The sequence below is a fragment of the Nomascus leucogenys genome, chromosome 5 (genome assembly GCF_006542625.1).
Source record: "Nomascus leucogenys isolate Asia chromosome 5, Asia_NLE_v1, whole genome shotgun sequence".
NCBI classification, from domain to species: Eukaryota; Metazoa; Chordata; class Mammalia; order Primates; family Hylobatidae; genus Nomascus; species Nomascus leucogenys.
Genome location: NC_044385.1, coordinates 54,594,068 through 54,614,722, shown reverse-complemented (window position 1 = coordinate 54,614,722; position 20,655 = coordinate 54,594,068). Strand labels below are relative to the sequence as shown.

The following is a 20,655-nucleotide window of genomic DNA, read 5'->3' as shown; positions in this document are numbered from 1 at the left end:
TTAAAAAATGTTTTTAAACATTAATACACCATGGAATACTATGCAGCCATAAAAATGATGAGTTCGTGTCCTTTGTAGGGACATGGATGAAACTGGAAAACATCATTCTCAGTAAACTATCGCAAGGACAAAAAACCAAACACCGCATGTTCTCACTCATAGGTGGGAATTGAACAATGAGAACTCATGGACACAGGAAGGGGAACATCACACTCCAGGGACTGTTGTTGGGTGGGGGGAGGGGGGAGGGACAGCATTAGGAGATACACCTAATGCTAAATATTTATTATTAACCCAATTTTACAGATGATAAAACTGACAATCAGAGAGGTTAAGTAACTTATCCCAGGTCACCCAGTTGCCAAGTAGTGGAACCAGGATTGAAACCTGACTATATCCAACTCAGAAGCTGTTACTCAAATTGCACCAGGCAATTTGTTCACAGCAAGGAACTGACATCATAGAGGCCTACAAATCTCTGTTTTCTTGTCTGTTTTATATCTGGGTCATTTTACCCTCCTCCCATTCTTCTTTCCTCTTAAGTTTCTATTTTGGAGTTTTAGGCCCCCCAAAGAGCCTGAAATCAGCCTTCCTTCCCTTCCTGCTGTTACCCTACAAACTGTAACAGCCATCTTTGGTTGGCCTCCTTTGATGCTTAATGACAAAGAAGTTGTCCTCAAAAATTTATTCTTATCTATTGCCCTACGTCCCCTACTCACTTAATCTTTGAATACATCAGATATAGATTCGCAGATGAGCTAAGTTGGAAAGGATCTTTGCTAATATCTAGAGACCTACTTCTTCATTTTATAGAGGAAGAACATGAGTCCCTTTAGGGGAAAACAAATTGTCTGAGCTCATGTGGCACACTGGTGCCAGAGCTGGGACTTGATCTTAGGCCTCTTAACTCCTCCTTTAGTGTTCTTTCGACTCTACCTGGCTGCGTGTGTATTTGTGGTATCTAAATGTGTGCCCACAGGGAGAGAAAGAGATCACTAATCTCCTCCATCTACACAAACTGTCTGTACCAGGGAGCTGGGCAGAACATGGCCAAAAGAGATAGGAGGCACTATCTCTCCCTTCACCCTGCTGTACCCAACCAGCGAGATTGCTATCTTCTGAGTGGCAGTGCCCCCGCCTTGTTGGAAATGTTGAAACACTTGTGACTGACCTCCAGTGACACAGAAGCTTCTGGGTAGGGGCTGGAGACGGGTCGGGGAGATATTTCCATTAGGACATCGCTGAAACACAGACTGGGATCAGAGTGTGCTCATAGTCCCAGGGGTAAGTACTATCTGTGGAGACAGGATTTTAAAATAGTTTGAAATGCGCATTTGTTTGCAAGCATATATGTGTAGAAGTTTTAGAGAGGATTCTCTGTTTATGTGCTGAGATTCCACGGTGCGGAATTCAACTTGCAATCAGCTTACAGTGAGCCTAAGATTACACTTTATGGACATGAATTTCTTGTGCCTGAGACCTGAGATCTGTCTACACTAGCAGCAGCAGCCATCAGGGCTCCGGCTAGAAGGTACATGGATTTTGGGTCCAGCAAAAACTGGTTCCAAATCCTCACTCTGCTAAACTTTTGTGAGCCTCGGTTTCCTTATCTGTAAAATGGGCATAAAACACCCACCTTACAGGGTTGCTACATGGATTCAGACAATGTACATTTAGTGCCAGTACAGGGCTCCACCAATAGCAGCTATGAAGTTTCCTTTTTAAGTCAAATGGGAACCAGATCTCAGAGAATATCTTCCCCCATAAACATCCTATAGGAGTGTTTTCCCTGAGAAAACACTCTGAGCAGCAAAGGACTAGTGCGTGTGGAGGGAAGAGAGCCAGCCTGGGAGTTTTAAAATTTTATGAATAGAGGTCAGAGAATGTGCACCATCAAAGAAAAAAGCCATGTGAGCATCTGGGCAAGGAAAAGCTAATAACAGCACAAAACAGAAACAGTCGACCCTTATATGGAGCTTACTATCTGCCGAGGACTGTTCAAAGAGTTTTACGCAGATTGGTCCATTTATTCCTCACAACCTTAAAGACGTAAGTGCTATTAAGAGCCTTATTTTCCAGTTGAAGAAACCGAGGCACCAAGGTGTTAAGGGACTTCACTGAATCAGTGAAAGAAAACTCTTCTGGAGAATTTCATTACAGAAGAGTTAGATCAGGCCTTTCTCCATCTCTCCAACCTGGGAGGGGCTCAGACAATGCTGTGCTGGGAAGCATGTATCATGTACTCAAGGAAGACTTGTTGATTGGCTGATCCTGCTTCTCGTTCTGTGTGTTGACCTATTTTGTGAGCTTTGGCAATTCTACCCAATTAAATGCCTTGAGTAGGATCTGTTACATAATTGGTGGAGCCCAGTACAAAATGAAAATCCGGGGTCCCTTACTCAAAAATTATTATGAATTTAAAGATGACAGCCACAAAGCATTAGGCCAATGATGGGGTCCTTGTGAGCACAGGGCCCTACTAGTCTGCACGGGTTGCAAGTCCATGAAGCCAGCACTGGCCCTGAATCCTGACAAGGAGGCAGGAATGGTACTGGAAGTTTCCATGGTCTCATGTAGCCCTCCTAATAATTCTGAGCTCCCCCCGACCCCCGGGTTGGAGAGATGGAGAAAGGCCTGGTCTAATTCTTCTGTGCTAAAGTTCTCCAGAAGAGTTTTCTTTCATTGATTCAGTCAAGTCCCTTAACACCTTGCTGCCTCAGCTTCTTCAACTGGAAAATAAGTCAAATAAAGAGACATTTGACTGCCCAATTGAAAGAAGAGAAAAGCAAGACTCTGAGACATTAAGTGGCTCCCCCAAGGTTAAACATTTACTATATGCAAATTGATTTAATGGGAATGTGTACAGAGTGTTACACATTGAAATGCTTTTTCCACCCCTATCCCCACCGTGTCTCGAAGTACTGTACTATGAATTGTGGAGTGTAATATATGCAGTCCCAGCCAACAAGGTGCATAATCTATGGAAGGTGCATAATCTGTGGAAGGTGCCTAGTTTCCCTAAAATTTAGTAGGCCAATCAATGAAACAGAATAACTTGACCCCTTCTAATTCATCTGGAGCTTTGTGGGAACTAGCAAAATGAATCCGTGAATACTGCTTGAGTAGCTTGCAACTTTTTGTGTTCTTGCTGATTTAGTCTTGGAACTAAGTTGCATCCACATTGCATTCATCTCTAGTAGTTCCCTGCAAAACTGCTTTCCCCAAAATTACTAATTAGAAACTCTGGATGACTTGCCTTCCTGCTGGAAATTGGCGGTGCTTGCACCTAGAAATAAATGTGACTGGAGATGTGGTTTATCTAGTAGAGGCTCAAAGTTGCTCGTTCTCACTTTTGAATCTCACTTTTTAGTCCATTTCAGAAAAATTCTAAAATAACAAAATGTCAGAACTAAATTGATTTAGCCCACCCATCTCATTTTATAGACAGGGGAACTGAGGCTCAGGGAGAGGAAATAATGTGCCCAAGGAATGTATAAAGTTGTTGAGCTGGAATGTTCATCTAGGTTCTCATGCCATATTCCAGATGAGCCCTAGCCTCATAACCACCTGGGGTGAGGACCCTGACATGGTGACCAGAGCCAAAGAGAATCCAGGAAAGATTTCTCTGATATGAGAATGAAGGTGATCCTGTAACCCTCTGTTGTCCTTTTCCCCATGATATTTGGCACACTCCATCCCTCCCTTCCCTCAGCCTGGTGTTTTGACCTTCTCTATTCCCTGGTGAGTGACTCATTGACAGTCATAGGAACAGGCATTGTTTAGGACCAGGGACGTCCCAGGACCTCGTGGTTTTGTACATTGTGTTGCTCCCACCTGAAAATCATGAGTGGGCCCAGTGTTCTTACAAGGCCTTATGGAAATGTTTGTGTTTACAAATTTAAGACAATTTTGAGTTGAATGTTCTGGTCCAAGGATCATCTCCTGGTACCTATATATGCCAGGCCCTCTACTGAGCATTTTCTTTTTTTTTTTCTTTTTCTGGAGAATGGGGTCTCACTATGTTGTCCAGGCTTATCTCAAGCTCCTGAGCTCAAGCCAACCTCCCACCCCTGCCTTTCTAATTGCTGTGATTACAGGTGTGAGCCACCACACCTGGCCAGCATTTTCAATACTGAATGCAATGTGGTGAAGGCTCTGGCCTCAAACCACCTGTGTCTGAATTATGTCCCCTCCACAGGGGATTACAACCTGGTTTTCTCATATGTAAAATTGGGAGAACAATAGTATCTACCTCCTAAGGTTGTTATTCTGAGCATTAAATAAGATAATTGATGCAAAATGTTTTTTATGATATGGCACATACATGGTAAACACAAGACATGTGTGAGTTAAAAACATGAAACAGGCCAGGCACGGTGGCTCAAACCTGTAATCCCAGCACTTTGGGAGGCTGAGACAGGAGGATTGCTTGAGCCCAGGAGTTTGAGAACAGCCTGGGCAACATGGCAAGATCCTGTCTCTCCAAAATTAAAAAATTAGCCAGGCATGGTGGTATGCACCTGTGGTCCCAACTACTCGGGAGGCTGAGGCAGGAGGATTGCTTGAGCCCAGGAGGTCGAGGCTGCAGTGAGCCGTGCTTGCACCACTGGACACTCCAGCCTGGGCAATAGAGCAAGACCCTGTCTAAAGAAAAAAAACCCTACAAAACAGGTGTCATCCCCATTTTACAGATATAACCCTGAAGCTGGAAAAGTAAAGCAACTCACAGCTAGGAAGGCCATAGCTGATGTCCTAAACACAATCTATTTGGCCACTGAGTCTCTACATCTGAGCATTTGCCTATACTCACTTGTGTGGTCACTTTGCAATATACTCAGCTATTTCCACATTATGCTATTTACGTGTGGTCAAATATAAATCCAATTTTGTTAGAAGACAATCAATTCCACTAAAGCTGCCCCCAAAGCCAGGGTTGGCAAGACACCTTTAGCTAGATTGCTATTCTCCCCTCCTTCCATCCATCCATTGCCTGTCCTTCAAATAATTCCCTCTCAGTGACTCTTCCCTGAACATTCTATCCCTTGGGGGATCTCTTTTTCCTCTGAAATTTAATGTATTATTGATACCACTCCTTCTGACAATTCATTATTCTTCACCTGTGGCATCTCTTCTGCTTTTTGACTTTTCACATATTAATGTCTTGATTTTCCAAGTGCAAATGAACTCTTGAAAGTACAAATGGCCTTTTCTCCTTCACACCATCAAGAGTATTTCACGCAGGACCATGTGCATGGACCACTCGATAAATATTTGATTGATTGAAATTCAGACATTTAGGTGATCATCTCAATGTTCTATTAACATGGTGAGATATAATTTATTTAGATAAATTTGGTGTCATGCTGATTTAAGGCACTCAGAAAATCTAGGCTTATTTCAATGTCTGAAAACTTTTTTGACTATAGTTAATAACAACGTATTGTATTCTTGAAAATTGCTGAGAGAGTAGATTTCAAATGTTCTCACTACAAGAAATGATAAAGATAAATATGTGAGGTTATGCAGCTGTCAATTCATTTGATTTAGCCATTCCACAATGTATACTTATTTCAAAACATGTTGTACACAATAAATGTGGATAATTTTTGCCAATTAAAAAAATAGGCCAGGTGCAGCGGCTCATGCCTATAATCCTAGCACTTTGAGAGGCTGAGGAGGATCACTTGAGCCGGGAGTTCAAGGTTGCAGTGAGCTTTGATCCTACCACTGCACTCCAGCCAATTAGGAAAATTTTTAAATTTATTTATTATTAACTAATTAAACAATAAAAATAAATATTTTTCTTAATTGGAAAAAATGCATGTTAATTGCAGAAAACTTTGAAAATGACAGAAAGTATAACAAATGAAATAAAATATCCTCAATCCCAATACCTGGTTTTGTTAACACTTACATGTATCTTCTTCCATTCCCTCCGTATGAACAAAGTACATTTAAATAACATCCTAAACTTATTTTCTATAGATTCGTATTTATGAATAAATCTATATTTGATAAACAAAATTATTGTTAATGAAATATTCTGGGCTGGGTGCAGTGGCTCACACCTGTAATCTCAGTACTTTGGGAGATTGAGGTGGGTGGATCACTTGAGGCCAGGAGTTCGAGACCAGCCTGGCCAACATGGTGAAGCCTTGTCTCTACTAAAAATACAAAAATTAGCCAGGCATGGTGATGCACACCTGTAATCCCAGCTCCTGGGGAGGCTGAGGCAGTAGATTTGCTTGAGCCCGGGAGGCGGAGGTTGCAGTGAGCCAAGATTGCGCCACTGCACTCCAGCCTGGGCGACGGAGCGAGACTCCGTCTCAAAAAACAAACAAACGAAAGAAATATTCTGGATTTAGGGAGCTGAAACATGAATTGGGTGTGTTATTACTGAAATAATATGATGAGAAAGAAGTTTAATGACCCAGAGTTTTCTCTCTTTATAAATTTTCATTCTTTTGATGTTCACTTTTTTTTTGAGACAGGGTCTCACATTGTCGCCCAGGCTGGAGTGCAGTGGTGCAACCATGGCTCGTGTAGCCTTGATCTCCAGGGCTCAAGTGATCCTCCTGCTTCAGCCTCCCTAGTATCTGGGAGTACAGGTGCACTCCACCAGGCCCAGCTAATTTTTTAACCCATCTCCTGTTTCCCCCAAGAATACTTTTGTCTCTTACCCTCATGTAACATCATATACATTTCTGTTACATGAGGACTAGAGACAAGTTCTATTTAGAAATAACTCCCAAGAATGGTTTTTATATTTTATTTTCATATTGAAAATGAGTCAGATTTGTTTCAGCCTCAAAGAGAATGAGTTGTACTTTTTTTTTTCTAAATAGAAAATGGGTTAAAACATTTTTTGTAGAGATGGGGATCTCACCGTGTTTCCCAGGCTAGTCTCAAACTCCTGAGCTCAAGCGATCCTCCCACCTTTGCCTCCCAAAGTGCTGGGATTACAGGTATTAGCCACCATGCCCAGACTTATGTTCACTTTTTACAAAATTGTGATTATATTTTATGTAGCTAAATACAACTGCATTGTATATTTTCATAGAACAGATTTCTTTCTCCAGATGAATTCTTCCTAAATGTAATTTTAAACAGCCATATGGTCTTCCATTCGAAGCCTCAATCCTCATTTCTTCAGTTTTTGTTTTTTTCTTTAGATTGCTTCCCATTTTTCACTTTTATAATGACGCTGTACAGAGCTCTTTTGCATAATAGCTTTGGTCTGTTCTGGGTTGTTTGTAAATTGTCTGCTCTACACTCTTTACCCATTTGCTATTTGGGGGCCCTAGTGTTTTTCTTAACAATTTATACAAACCAAAGATGCAAAATCTTTAAATTTTGGTTTGCCATACTTGTTTCTGCTTTTTTTTTTTCTGTTTGCCTTTAAATTTTGTTAACATGTGAAGTTCTAATAGTTTACAGCCAAATCTATTTTTCATGTATTTCTTTGTGATTTCTTCCATTGCGTATAAACTGAGAAAGTTTTCTCTCATCTGGGGATTTAATAAATATTATTAAATACAGTAATATTCAATCCTAATTTCTTCTAATTTTAATGGCTCGATTTAAAGATATTTACCTCCTTAATCCGTTTGGAATTCATTTTGCTATCTAGGGTCTGGATCTAAGTTATTTTCTTTTTCCTTACAGGTAGCTAACCCATTGTCTTGTGGGCAACATTTGTTAAATAATGATTTCCTTTCCTCCACTTGCTTTGTGAACTACTCTTATAACATTTATTGTACACACAGGCACATTTTTTCAAATTAGAATGAATTTGACTTCTCCTTGCCCAAAACTATACTTTCATTTTGTTAATGTAGCAGCTGACAGCTCAGGCTCCAGCACCAGCCTGCCTGAGCACAAAGGCTGATGAACTGTTTTTGTCATCTTGAGCATATTAGGTAGCCTTTCTGTGTCTTAGTTTTGTCCTCTGTTAATTAAAAAATAATAATGGTATCTACCTCCTGGGGTGGTTGTGAGAATTGGATGAGTTAATGTATATAAAAGTGTCTGCCACATAAAACATGCTCAGTAAATATTCAATACCCTTATTATTATTAGAGATTGGAGGAACTTTCCATTTCCAGAAATTATAACCTCTGGTACTCATTTCAGATAAGGGTTGCAGCATACACCCTTGCTCTCAAATAGCTGCAAAATAATTTGCCATTTTGTCAGATACTGATTTTTGGTGCAGTAATCAATACTACACTGACTTATTATTCATAGTAAGAAACAATCCTGATATTTTTATTAACTTCAAAAATCAGTAATAAGTATTCAGTTTATCCAGTACATTTTGGCACTTTACCAAGATCATAATTTTAAGAATTTGCTCTATCAATATTGTATTTGTATTGTATAAAAGACGGCTTCCTGACATGATTGGGATTTAGGATTTTGAGTCAGTTGGTTTAGGAAACATGAGTCTTCCAGCTGGCAACGTGGCAAATTTTTCGATCTTCCTAAGCCTTAGTTTCCTCATCTATGAAGTAGTGGTAATGTCTATTTTTGTAGAGTGAGAGGATTAAAGCACGTGGAAAATACTCAATGTTTGTTTCCATCTTTGTAATAATCAATTTCCTCAACATTCTGGGCTAACTTCTTGATATTACCATATATACATACCTCCATATTCATAAATGAGGTGAACTCAAGAGTTTCTGTCTTCCTGTGCCCTGTATTGGCTTGTAGAATAATAATTATGTGTTCCTTAAAAGTTTGAAACTCCTCATTTGTCAAACCATCTAGACAGGTTTTGAGGAGATAAGTCTGGTAATGCTTCTAATTTATTTATTTATTTATTTATTTATTTATTTATTTATTTCTCTTTCTTTCTCTCTCTTTCTCTCTCTCTTTCTCTCTCTCTCTCTTTCTTTCTTTTCTTTCTTTCTTTTTCTTTTCTTTCTTTTCTTTTTAATAGACACGGGGTCTTGCCTTGTTGCCCAGGCTGATCTCCAACTCCTGGGCTCAAGCTATTCAACTGCCTCAGACTCCCAAAGTGCTAGGATTACAAGTGTGAGCCACTGGGCTCAGCCAATGCTTTTAATTTCTAAACAATAATAGCTGGCATTCTTTGGATGCTTATTACTATGTGCCAAAAGTTCTAATAACTATTTCACATAGCTCATCTAATTTCATCCTCAGAAGTAGTTATCATTTATATTTGTCTTATCTAGTCCCGAAATTAGTTACTGTTCCCATCTCACATATTAAAAGATGGAGGCTTTGAGAGGTTAAATAGCCAGGCCAAGCTCATGCAGAGAATGAGCTGGGATTTGAACCCAAGCAGTCTGACTCCAGCTTCTTTGCCTTTAGTGGCTAGATACCATGCTGCTTCCTAAACTTATTTCTTGTTATTTTGGTTTGGTTTTGGTCTAAGTTTTCCGTGCCATATGGAATCAATTTTGTTAATTTATATTTTTCTAGGAAACTATCCAATTTACTGAGATTTCGTCAAAAAAAATTTTGTAGTCTAACATTTTTTTAAAACCTCTTCTTTTTTTTTGGTACCCCATTTTTGTTGAAAAATGTTAATCCCTTCTGTTTCTGAGATTAATAGTCCCTATATTATTAATTTGGTTTATTTGTGTTTCCTCCTTTTCTTGATTATCGGAAACTGCATACTAAACTGGGAGAGAAAGTCTAGCAATGTGGAGGAGGCTTGTTACAAAATGGAAATAAAGATTCTTTTATTTTTAAATTTTCCATTTCCATCCAGCTTTGCTTTCTTTTCGCCTTACTTCACCCCAGCCTTTAAAGAGCAGGATGCTCAGGGCTGAAAAGAGCCTTAGGAGTACTTTGCCAAGCTCCCTAATTCACCAGGGCCTAGAGGGGACGTCTCCCTGTCCAAAGTCACACCGTTAGCAAGTGACAGAGCCAGGAGAAGGCAGGCCCTAGCTCCCTTCCTTCCCCTTCTTTTGTTCTCCCTTCTTTTTGTTCTCTTTCCATTATACCTTAGCTAATGTTAAAAACAACAAATTAATGGAGACAGCAAAGAAAGTTTACAGCTACTTCATTTGAAAAGATTAATAAAGTCAGTTGACAATGTTGATTATAGTTACTTTGATCCATATGATTTTTCTTTTTTTTTTTTCTTTTCAGACAGAGTCCTGCTCTGTCACACAGAGTCCTGCTCTGTCACACAGGCTGGAGTGCAGTGGCGTGATCTCAGCTCTCTGCAACCTCCGCCTCCTGGGTTCAAGCAATTCTCTGCCTCAACCTCTCAAGTAGCTGGGATTACAAGTGCCTGCCACCATGCCTGGCTAATTTCTGTATTTTTAGTAGAGATGGCGTTTCACCATCTTAGCCAGGCTGGTCTTGAACTCCTGACCTCATGATCCACCCGCCTTGGCCTCCCAAAGTGCTGGGATTACAGATGTGAGCTACTGCGCCCAGCCTAATCCATATGATTTTTCCTGGAAATCATCTTCTATTGTGATCTTGCTTTAAACCATTCTTTCTAGAATAAACCTATCCAAAGAAAGCATGGTATCTGGCAGGAAAGTGGGCGTCTTTTTATTCTCCCCCTGATATTACACTGCACCTATTGGAAAGGCCATGAGAAAGCTCCTGTGTCAGTGGAGGAGGGAAACTTAATAAAATGGAATCCAGCCTTAACTCAAGTCTGAAGCAAACAAAATAAATGCTCTTAGCACTGGGACGAAGTGGGGTTTTTTTGGTGGGGGGAGGAGGGACAGGGTTTTACTCTGTCACCCAGGATCTTCTCAAACTCCTGGTCTCAAGTGATCCTTCCACCTCGCTCTCCCAAAGTGCTGAGATTACAAGCGTGAGCCACCATGCCCAGCCTAAAGTTTGGTTTTGAGGTGCCTGGCAGGGCACTACATTAGTGTGGGGTCTGGGTGTCAAAATTCAGCACAGTGGAAGATGACAGAACCGTCCCTACCTCAAGGATGGAACGAGGCACACCAAACCCTCACACAGTCCGTGCACTTTTTCACAACATAATTACCTTAAATTGCCCATTTCCCGGTTATTTGTTGTGTGTGTGTGTGTGTGTGTGTGTGTGTGTGTGTGTGCACGCGCGCACGCACGTGCACGTGCAAATGAGCAGATGTCTCTGCTGATTGTCTGATCAGCAGTCTGTAATTAGACCCCAAGGAACAACCTGCTCATTGTGGTTAGGGGCCATTAGCCATTTAAATAATGACACCTGTCATAATTTTCATACCTTGGATCTTATCTCCAAACTGTACTCAAAACAAATGCCTAAGTTTTCTAAAATAGACCAATCCAATTTTTAATAGTTCTAGTCACCATCATGATGGAGGATTTTAGGGTTGAATAATACCTAATAATTACTGAGTGCCTCGTATATGCCTGGAATTGTAGAAAGGTCTTTACAAACAGCATAAATCACTGAGCTCATGCAAGAGCTCTGTGAGGTAGGAAACTATTATTATTCTCACTTTATAGATACTGAAATTATTAAACTGAGACACCGAATTCAATAATTAACATCTAGAAGGGAACTGAACTGAAATTAGTATTTAAGAATGTTGGACATCCATACTACTTACTGTTTTCATTTGGACGAGCTGCTGTGTGTCATTTGGCTAGTAAGGGAGACAGGGTCTAACTCTGTCACCAGGCTCTCCTCAAACTCCCAGCCTCGGTGATCCTTCCACCTCGCTGTCCCAAAGCATATGCTCTGAGTATATGCTCAGAATATATTAAAATGTGGAAGATGGTGTACGCAATCTAGTTTTGTACAAAGGGCCAAAGTAAGGCATTAATCTTAAAATAATGGAACATATATCAAATTCAGGGATTCTCAACTGGGAGCAAACCCTCCTACCTCAGGGGGCCTTTGGAAATGTGTGGGGTCATTTGGGGTCCTTTTGGCCATTCCACTGGCCTGTTACACTGGGGGGCTTTCAGGAGGCTCCACAGCCTGCCTTCTGCAAGACAATTTTAGACAATAAGGACTTGTCTGGCTCCAAATGTCAGATACTGCCGAGAAACACTGATCAAGGGCAATGGTAGGAATTCGAAATGATACTGTAAAACTCAAAGGTGGCAAACTCAAATGCCTTTAGGGATTAGTCAGGAAGTGAAGAAATCATGTCCCATTTTAGGGGCATACAAATTCAAATCACTAAAGCACTTCATCAGACAAAAATTAGGTGTCAAATGTGGCCTGTGGATCGCCTGGTTGGAGCATTTTAATGGAGGTTTTTCTGACCAAAAACATGTTTACGATATATTAAGAGGAAAAAAAAAGCTAACAATCTGTATGATTCCATGTTTTAAAGACATTGTCTCTGTGTACACACATTATTTGCATATATACATGCACTTATATTCATGAAAATATTTAGAAAATTTTCTGGAAGGATATGGAATAAGATTTGGGGTAATTTTGGCTGGGCGCGGTGGCTCACGCCTGTAATCCCAGCACTTTGGGAGGCCAAGGTGGGCGGATCACCTGAGGTCGGGAGTTTGAGACCAGCCTGACCAACATGGAGAAACCCTGTCTCTACTAAAAATACAAAATTATCAGGGCGTGGTGGTGCATACCTGAAATCCCAGCTACTTGGGAGGCTGAGGCAGGAGAATTACTTGAACCTGGGAGGCGGAGGTTGCAGTGAGCCGAGATCATGTCATTGTACTCCAGCCTGGGCAACAAGGCAAAACTCCATCTCAAAAAAAAAAAAAAAAAAAAAAAAAAAGATTTGGGGTAATTTTTTTTTTTGATACAGTATCTCACTGTCACCCAGACTGGAGTACAGTGGCTCACTGCAGCCTCGACCTGGACTTGGGTGATCCTCCCACCTCAGCCTCCTGAGTAGCTGAGACTATGAGCGCGTGCCAGGTACACCTTGCTAATTTTTTTGTATGTTTTTAGAGATGGGGTCTTTTTTTTTTTTTTTCTTTTTTTTGAGACAGAGTCTTGCTCTGTCGCTCAGGCTGGAGTGCAGTGGCGCAATCTTGGCTCACTGCAAGCTCCACCTCCCGGGTTCACGCCATTCTCCTGCCTCAGCCTCCGGAGTAGCTGAGACTACAGGCGCCCGCCACCGCGCCCGGCTAATTTTTTGTATTTTTAGTAGAGACGGGGTTTCACCGTGGTCTCGATCTCCTTACCTTGTGATCTGCCCGCCTCGGCCTCCCAAAGTGCTGGGATTACAAGCGTGAGCCACCGTGCCTGGCCTGAGATGGGGTCTTGCTATGTTACCCAGGCTGGTCTTGACCTCCTGGACTCAAACAATCCACCTACATCAGCCTCCTGAAGCGCTGGGGTTATAGGTATGAGTCACTGTGTCTGGCTCAATTTGGGGCGATTTTCTAAAACGCATTGCTGATTCATATTTTTAATTCTTCAACTACAAATGTCTACTAGTTGTGTAATTTTAAATAAATAAAGTAGAAGAGGAGCCTTAAAAAATAAAAGCTTTGAGTGTAGTATCGGAAGACAGCCCAGGCAACCTACTGGCCAACCCCCTCAAGGAGAGAATCATGTCTGTGATTAAGGACAAATGAGACATTCAATATTAGACAATTGATACTAAAGCACCAGAATTCCTTTAAAAATGGAACATTGTTGTTTTCTCAAACACACGGGCCTAGCTTCTAGCCCCCTTCCACAGTTTTAATTTCTTTCATGATACAATAAAGCTCTACTGGTAAAGTCCAGTCTTCTTTGTGCAGCTGCCCTGGCAGGGGTCTTGAGGAACCCCAGATGAGGCTTGATAAATCAGCATCTGTGCTGAAATTTATCTTAGAGGGGCTTATCCAAAATTAGACAAGAGCAGGACATTTTCAAGACAGCTCTGCCCCTTTTTCAATCAAGTCACCAAATCCTTCAAGAAATCCCTGTCTTGCTTTATTGCAATCACGTTTGTGTTTTCTTTCCAGTGTGTTGGCTCTACACTTTTTATTTTTTATTTTGTGCACAAGTCCCCTGTTTTTTTTTCTTTTTTCTTTTTTCTTTTTTTTTTTTTGAGACAGGGTCTTGCTCTGTCACCCAGGCTGGAATGCAGTAGCACCATCTCAGTTCACTGAATTCTCGACCTCCTGGGCTCAAGCGATCCTCCCACCTCAGCCTCCTCAGTAGCTGGGACCACAGGCACATGCCACCATGCCCGACTAATTTTTATATTTTTAGTAAAGACGAGGTTTCGCCATATTGCCCAGGCTGGTCACGAACTCTTAGGCTCAAGTGATCTGCCCACCTCAGCCTCCAAAAGTGCTGGGATTACAGGGGCAAGCCATCCTACTTGGCCCAAGTCACTTTTGACTGAGCTTTCATTGTGGAGTTTGCTGATCATTGGGCAATATCGGATTTTTCTATCCATTTGTCTAAGGACTCCGAGGAGGTGAGAGTCAGGTAATTTCCTGGAGTCTTTTCTCGCTCCCTGTCTGGGTCAGTCCCCAGGGTCCCTCCCTCCTGCCTCCCTGTGGCCCTCCTTACCAGCAACTAAGTCACAGCTCTCCTACAGAAAGAATCCATAAGCCCTGCTGCTAACAAGGTGCCCTGTGGCGCTTCTTGGCACTGGATGCATGGATGAATGGAGAGAGGGCTCCAGCACAAACAGGAATGGGAATTCTCCAATCTAGAACATTACTGCTTTTCACTCCCCACCTACACCTTTCACATGCTGAATCTATACCAAATAAGGAACTCATATCTGGATCCTGAATCCACTTTTATAAACCAAACTAAACAGAAATCTTTGGGAATGAAAATGTTAAGTGCACTTTATGCATCAAGGTTCTTTAGGAGAAGTGTCTAGAATGTATCATGTAGGAAAGTGGGGACTGAAGCAAGTATGATGAATAAACTGGGCATGTGTCACAACTGATCCTCAAGTAGCTGAGTTTGCCCAAGGGAAATTTGTATAAAGAGCCCTGGAGTCCTGACCAGCTCCTTACCTCTTGCAGATCTCCAGCACCCTGCCAGTGGCACTACTGAGAGACGAGGTGCCAGGGTGGTTCCTGAAAGTGCCTGAGCCCCAACTTATCAGCAAGGAGCTCATCATGCTGACAGAGTGAGTGGCCCAAGAAGAGCAGGAGCAAGGTTCCCACCAAGCTGACTGGTGTAGCTGGCTTCCAAGCACACATAGCACCCTTCCTGGCTGCCCCCAGCCTTATTGTCCAGAGAGGCAAAGGGACCTACCCTGGGACACGCAGCAATGCCAGATGTCTGCCTCCAGCTAGGACAGGGATAGGTCTGCAATTGTATTCACATCCTTGCAATCTCTGACTTTGCCCCTTTTTCTTTCCCAACAGAGTCATGGAGGTCTGGCATGGCTTAGTGATTGCGGTGGTGTCCCTCTTCCTGCAGGCCTGCTTCCTCACTGCCATCAACTACCTGCTCAGCAGGCACATGGGTAACTGGCTCAGCATCCTCTTCCCTCCTAGTCACTCTCAGAAACCATTCTCGAGCCTCCAGCAGGAGAAGACCCCTTTGGAGTTCCCAAACGTCACTCAAAAACCTACCAGAGGACCCACCAGCCAAATCCCTTCCCACCGCTCGCCCTCCCCCCAGTAACTGTAACTGGGTAATCCCCACTGTGACCTCACCTTTTAACCAACTATTTCTGGCTGGAAGTGGCCGTCCACATCCGTCTACTACCCAGACCTTCTGCCTAGGCACAGCTTTTGCAAGGCCTATGAGGAAGTGCTCGTGTAATCTGGTCTAATTAATTTTCTTCATCACTGTTAAAGGACTGAATATGAAGAAATGTCCTTGAATTACAACAGAAGGAAATATGGTTGGACTTAGAGATTAGTTTAAATTCTTGAACTGATAAACAATAGAAGGTAGTGAAGCTCGGTCCTGGAAAGGCATTTCAATTAGGGAAAATAAAACAATGCTGCTTTGGTTGTGCTAAGAGAAAGGATGGGGCAAGATGATGTTTTGAGGGTCTTTCTAGTTAAGTCTACCTTCATTCATTCATTTGTTCATTCATTCATTCAACAGGTATTTCTTGAGCATCTAAGACACTCTTTGGGCCTAGGCTATACAACAGGGAACAAAACAAAAATTCCTACCCTCAGAATCTTTCATTCCATGTGACAACAAACAAGATAAACAAGTAAAACATGTATATGCTAGATTATGGTAAGTGCTAGGGAGGAAAAATGGAGCAAGGGAGTTGATACAGCTTGGTGGATGGCTGGCATCCCCAAAAGGCTAACCTTTGAGTATAAACTTGCAGGGAGTGAGGCGTGAACTCTGCCTGCAAAGGCCTGAAGGAGGAACGTGTTAGGCACACACTAGCAAGAGCAAAGAGGCTGGGCAGCTGGAGCAGGCAGAGAGAAGCCGGAGAAAGCCAGAGAGGAGGGAGGAGTGAGGCCTCGGAGGCTGGGACTTGGCTTTTTCCAAGGGAGGCGCGGAACCCCGGTAGGGTTTTGAGCACAGTAGTGCTGAGGTTTGAAGGGATCTTTCTGAAAGGTTTGCTTTACTGAGGGCAGTGTTCAACAGGCACTGATTCAAGAGCTGACGAGCTTAACCCAGGCAGCTTCCACTTTTTTTTTTTTTTTTTGAGATGGAGTCTCACTCTGTCCTCCAGGCTTGAGTGCAGTGTCACAGTCTCGGCTCACTGCAACCTCTGCCTCCCAGGTTCAAGCGATTCTCTTGCCTCAGTCTCCCTAGTAGCTGATATTACAGGCACGCATCACCACGCCCAGCTAATTTTTGCATTTTTGTAGAGACGGGGTTTCACCATGTTGACCAGGCTGGTGTCAAACTTCTGACCTCAAGTGATCCATCCATCTCAGCCTCCCAAATTGCTGGGATTACAGGCATGAGCTACTGCGCCTGGCCAGCTTCCACTTTTGATCCCTGCCCTCTCCCTTTTAGTCCACCAGAGTGAACAGATACTGAAAGCAGCCAGGCTCCAGGTCCCCAGGCCCAGCCCTGCCCACCATCATCCACCTGCTGTCAAAGAGATGAAGGAGACTCAGACAGAGAGAGACATCCCAATTTCTGATCCCCTTTACAGGCGTGAGTAAGGGGTTGGGGGGAGAACTTGTCTAGGGACTTACTTTGCTCTCTCTGGACACCCAGGACCTCCCTGCAGCAACCCCATGGGCCCAAACCTCTGGCCTGAGGATTCCTCACAGCCACGTCAGGACAGGCCTTGCCAGCCTACTTTTTTTCAGAAAGGTGTTTTATTCTATTTCGTGGGGAAGATCCTTCTGAGTTTGTGTGGGTGTAAGTTCTTTCCCGGGTTTAGTCGTGTGCAAATGATTGCAGGAGGCTTGGGAGATGTCCCTGCTCTTCTCTTTGTAAAGCCATGGCATCTTTTCTTCGGATTGATCAGCTAATGGTGGAGTTAAAATTTCACCTGCCTCTGCCTGCCTCCACCGTGGCTGCTGCTGTGTCAGTGTTATTGCCTGGCTCCGTAGCTCGCTCCTCCACAGTCCCTAGAGGGACCCTTCTTCATGGTCTTAGATCTGCATGGGTATCTGAGTGTATAAATGTGAATCTTGCTGCTGGTTCAAATCTATATCACCCTCCTGCAAGTGAGCCAATAGGTCATCACTATTCACAGTGGAAATGGCTGCTTTGGCAACAAGACAACTCCCTGATAGGGGCTCACTCACCAGAGATTGCACTTCTTCCACTGGTTTATCTCTTGATTGGTTTGAATTTGCTCTGTCCTGATTTTATCTTTTCAGTTGAGACATGGCCTCAGTGCCTTCCTGTGGGGACCTGAGGGTGCTGCTCATATGCATGTTTCAGCAGAATTGGAGAGGCACTGGCCTTACCCTAACCCCTGGCCCCAAAGCTTCACCAGAGCCTGGCTAGAATCAGAGATTGTTTAGCTGGCAGGGACCTCAGAGACTCTTGCTCAACCCTCTTGTCTTGGGGGTGACAAAAACCAGAGCACAAAAAGAGATGTGATCTGCCTAGATTTAGTGACAGCTTTGGACTAGAAGGTGTAACTTCTGAGGCCAGAGCTGTTTGCATTGGGTCACATTGTCCCAGCATGTTCCTCCTGACTTTTCTTTCTGGAAGACAGCCCTTCCCAAACACAGTGAACCTAGTGTATTTTTTAACATTAGTTTTAGATGGAGTTGAATGAAGCAGCAGTGCCCGGCCTCTTGGACATGTCCCTGCCTATTTTTGGAGACTTTCTCTCCCCCCACTCTTCCCCTATTCTGTTTCTCCTTCTTCCTCTTTTGGGGTCTCTGTATCTCTCTTCCCTACCCCCCCCCCTTTTTGTTGCTGGCTCTGCCTCTGTCTTTACCTGATAATAAGACAATTCTCCCTTCCATTGTCTCTATCCTCTCTTAACACCCTCTGGCTTGCTTTGGAAGAGGAACCGTTTCTATTTCTCCCCAGATGACAGTGACACATCCTCAGATAGCTCGGACAGCTCCTGCAGTTTGCCTCCTGCCTGCCAGGTAATGGATGTGCCTAGTGATCTCAGATGAACATATGCAGTCTGGGGATCCCTGTTGTAAAACGCTGAAAACTCAGGTTACCCCAGCTATGGAATGGGAGCAAGAAAAGAGGGTTTCTTGAGTCATCACAACATCCTCAGGTGAGGGGGGTCAGGCTTCCACCCATAACCCATATCGGCATGGATCACCCAAACAAAGTGGGTCTGAACAGACTGTAAAAATTAAAGCGCTAATAGGAAACCCTCTTCTCCACATACCACAGTCGTTGGGCTAAAGTCTGCTCTGAGTCGTGATCTCACTTGAATTGAGTCTCAGCATCTTCCTGTTGCCTCCACCTGCTCGTCTGTAATCCCATTCCCTGCAGACAGGTGGAACAAAGTCACTGGTAATCTTCCTCATTGCCCTGGACTGCTCTCAGACACAGCTACTTGGACCTAGATCTTCCCCACCAAGCCATGGGCAAACCTCTTTGAGTAAGAGTTCAGTCCTGGGGTCTTATTTCCCCCAAACATGGTAGGGATCTTGACCCACATGTCTCTGCTTTTCTCCTAAGGCCACCGAGGATGTGGATTACACACGAGTCATCTTTTCGGCCCCTGGAGAACTAAAAAATGACTCTGCCCTGGACTATGAGAACATAAAGGAAATCACAGATTATGTCAATGTTAATCCAGAAAGCCACAAGCCCAATTTCTGGTATTTTGTCAACCCTGCTCTGTCTGAGCCAGTGGAATACGATCAAGTGGCCATGTGAATTCTAAATATTTTTAATGGAGTCCAGTTCTCTACGGATTCTTACATTTAATTTGTAGGGAAATGCCATTTTTCCCCCTTAAACAAGGCATGGGGCTCACAAGTCTATGGAGACAGGCCAAAAAGAATGTGGAGAAGAAAATTGACAAATACACAGAGGTCCTCAAGACCGATGGATTCCTGGTCTGTACCCAAAAAAGGCTGTTCATTCCTCAAAAACAAAAACAAGGCTTGAGTGGGAAAACAGGCCTATGCCCCGGCAAGAAAGATTCAGAGCAGATGTTATAGGAAGAACTTTCAGGTAAAGTGTGAGAACCATGGAGTCCATCAGCAGAGATAGTGGTGAAGTCTCTCCCCAGGGAAAATTTTAAAAAGGTTTAATCAGCTGTTGTAGAGTTCTATTTGGCAATCTCATGGTTAAATGACTTCCCTTTGAGCTCTTTAATTATTGGCAATAAACAACTTCTTTAAAAGTTTTAAATAAAATAACAACCACTACCAGTTCCTCTTTTCCTGTTGCCTAACCCTGCAGTTTTCCTTGTTTTCAGTGATGTGTCTTGATGAGTAATCCTCTTCTGTCCTCAGAACTTCAAATAGTGCATTTACAAAGCCCACCATCAATCAACCTTTGAATCTGCTGTTTCTTATAAGCCAAAAATGACAAACGGAATTTTGGTAGATATCAACCAGCATCATAATCTCTTATTCCGAGAAAAATCTCCCAAAGCTCAAACTAATATAATTCAACATTCATTCCTATTTAAAAAAAAAACAAAAAACAATTAGGAATACAGGGACGCTTCCTAACTCAATTAAGAATGATTTATCTCAAATCAGGAGATTACATGATATTTAACTGTAAGCTCCTAGAAACAGTCCTATTAAGTCAGAAACAAAGTAAGAATGTCCACAAGCCTGCCATTTCCTTTGTTATCTAACATTGTTCTAGAAGTTCTAATCAGTGTGATAAAACAGTTAACAAAAACAAGAACTATGAAAAATTGGAGCCAGGCATGGTGGTGCAATGCCTGTAATCTCAGCACTTTGGGAGGCTGAAGCAGGTGGATCACTTGAGGTTAGGAGTTTGAGACCAAACTGGCCAACGTGGTGAAACCCCGTCTCTACTAAAAATACAAAAATGTGCTGGGCGTGCTGGTGGGCACCTGTAATCCCAGCTACTTGGGAGGCTGAGGCAGGAGAATCACTTGAACCCGGGAGTTGGAGGCTGAGTGAGCCAAGATTGTGGCACCGCACTCCAGCCTGGGTGACAGAGCAAGACTCTGTCTCAAAAAAAAAAAAAAAAATAGAAATGAGGAATAATTTGTCAACCTTTTCAGATATCCTAGCCCTAGAAAACCAGCGAATTAAAATGCTTTAAAATTGATAACATGAGTAACCAGTGACTAGAGAAATATTTTTCTCCAACAGCTAATTTAAGACATGAAGTAAAAACAAATTTTGCTCATAATAGCTAAACAAACATGCCCCCAAAATTGAAACCCTAGGTTT

At 42.7% G+C, this 20,655-nt stretch overlaps 1 protein-coding gene across 2 annotated transcripts; it reads left to right on the top strand.

The window, feature by feature from the left end:
* The first annotated feature begins 1,230 nt into the window (after positions 1 to 1,230).
* RHEX (regulator of hemoglobinization and erythroid cell expansion) lies at positions 1,231 to 19,647 on the top strand. Of its 2 annotated transcripts, XM_030812510.1 has the most exons (6): positions 1,231 to 1,284; positions 14,920 to 15,026; positions 15,268 to 15,368; positions 16,844 to 16,987; positions 18,332 to 18,393; positions 18,947 to 19,647. In XM_030812510.1, the coding sequence occupies exons 2-6, from the start codon at positions 15,016 to 15,018 to the stop codon at positions 19,145 to 19,147; spliced, it is 519 nt and encodes a 172-aa protein (XP_030668370.1). In that variant the 5' UTR covers positions 1,231 to 1,284; positions 14,920 to 15,015; the 3' UTR covers positions 19,148 to 19,647. The 2 variants fall into 2 exon arrangements, with proteins under 2 accessions (XP_030668370.1, XP_003272997.1); XM_003272949.3 differs by lacking the exon at positions 1,231 to 1,284 and having other exon boundaries at positions 14,919 to 15,026; positions 18,947 to 19,623.
* Positions 19,648 to 20,655: the final 1,008 nt, after the last annotated feature.

Bases quoted from the DNA above. Each gene is read 5' to 3' on its own strand.
- RHEX (XM_030812510.1), top strand. The intron at 15,369-16,843 runs GTAACTGGCTCA...TCTCCCTTTTAG, and splicing joins CCTGCTCAGCAGGCACATGG to TCCACCAGAGTGAACAGATA. The intron at 16,988-18,331 runs GTGAGTAAGGGG...ATTTCTCCCCAG, and splicing joins TTCTGATCCCCTTTACAGGC to ATGACAGTGACACATCCTCA.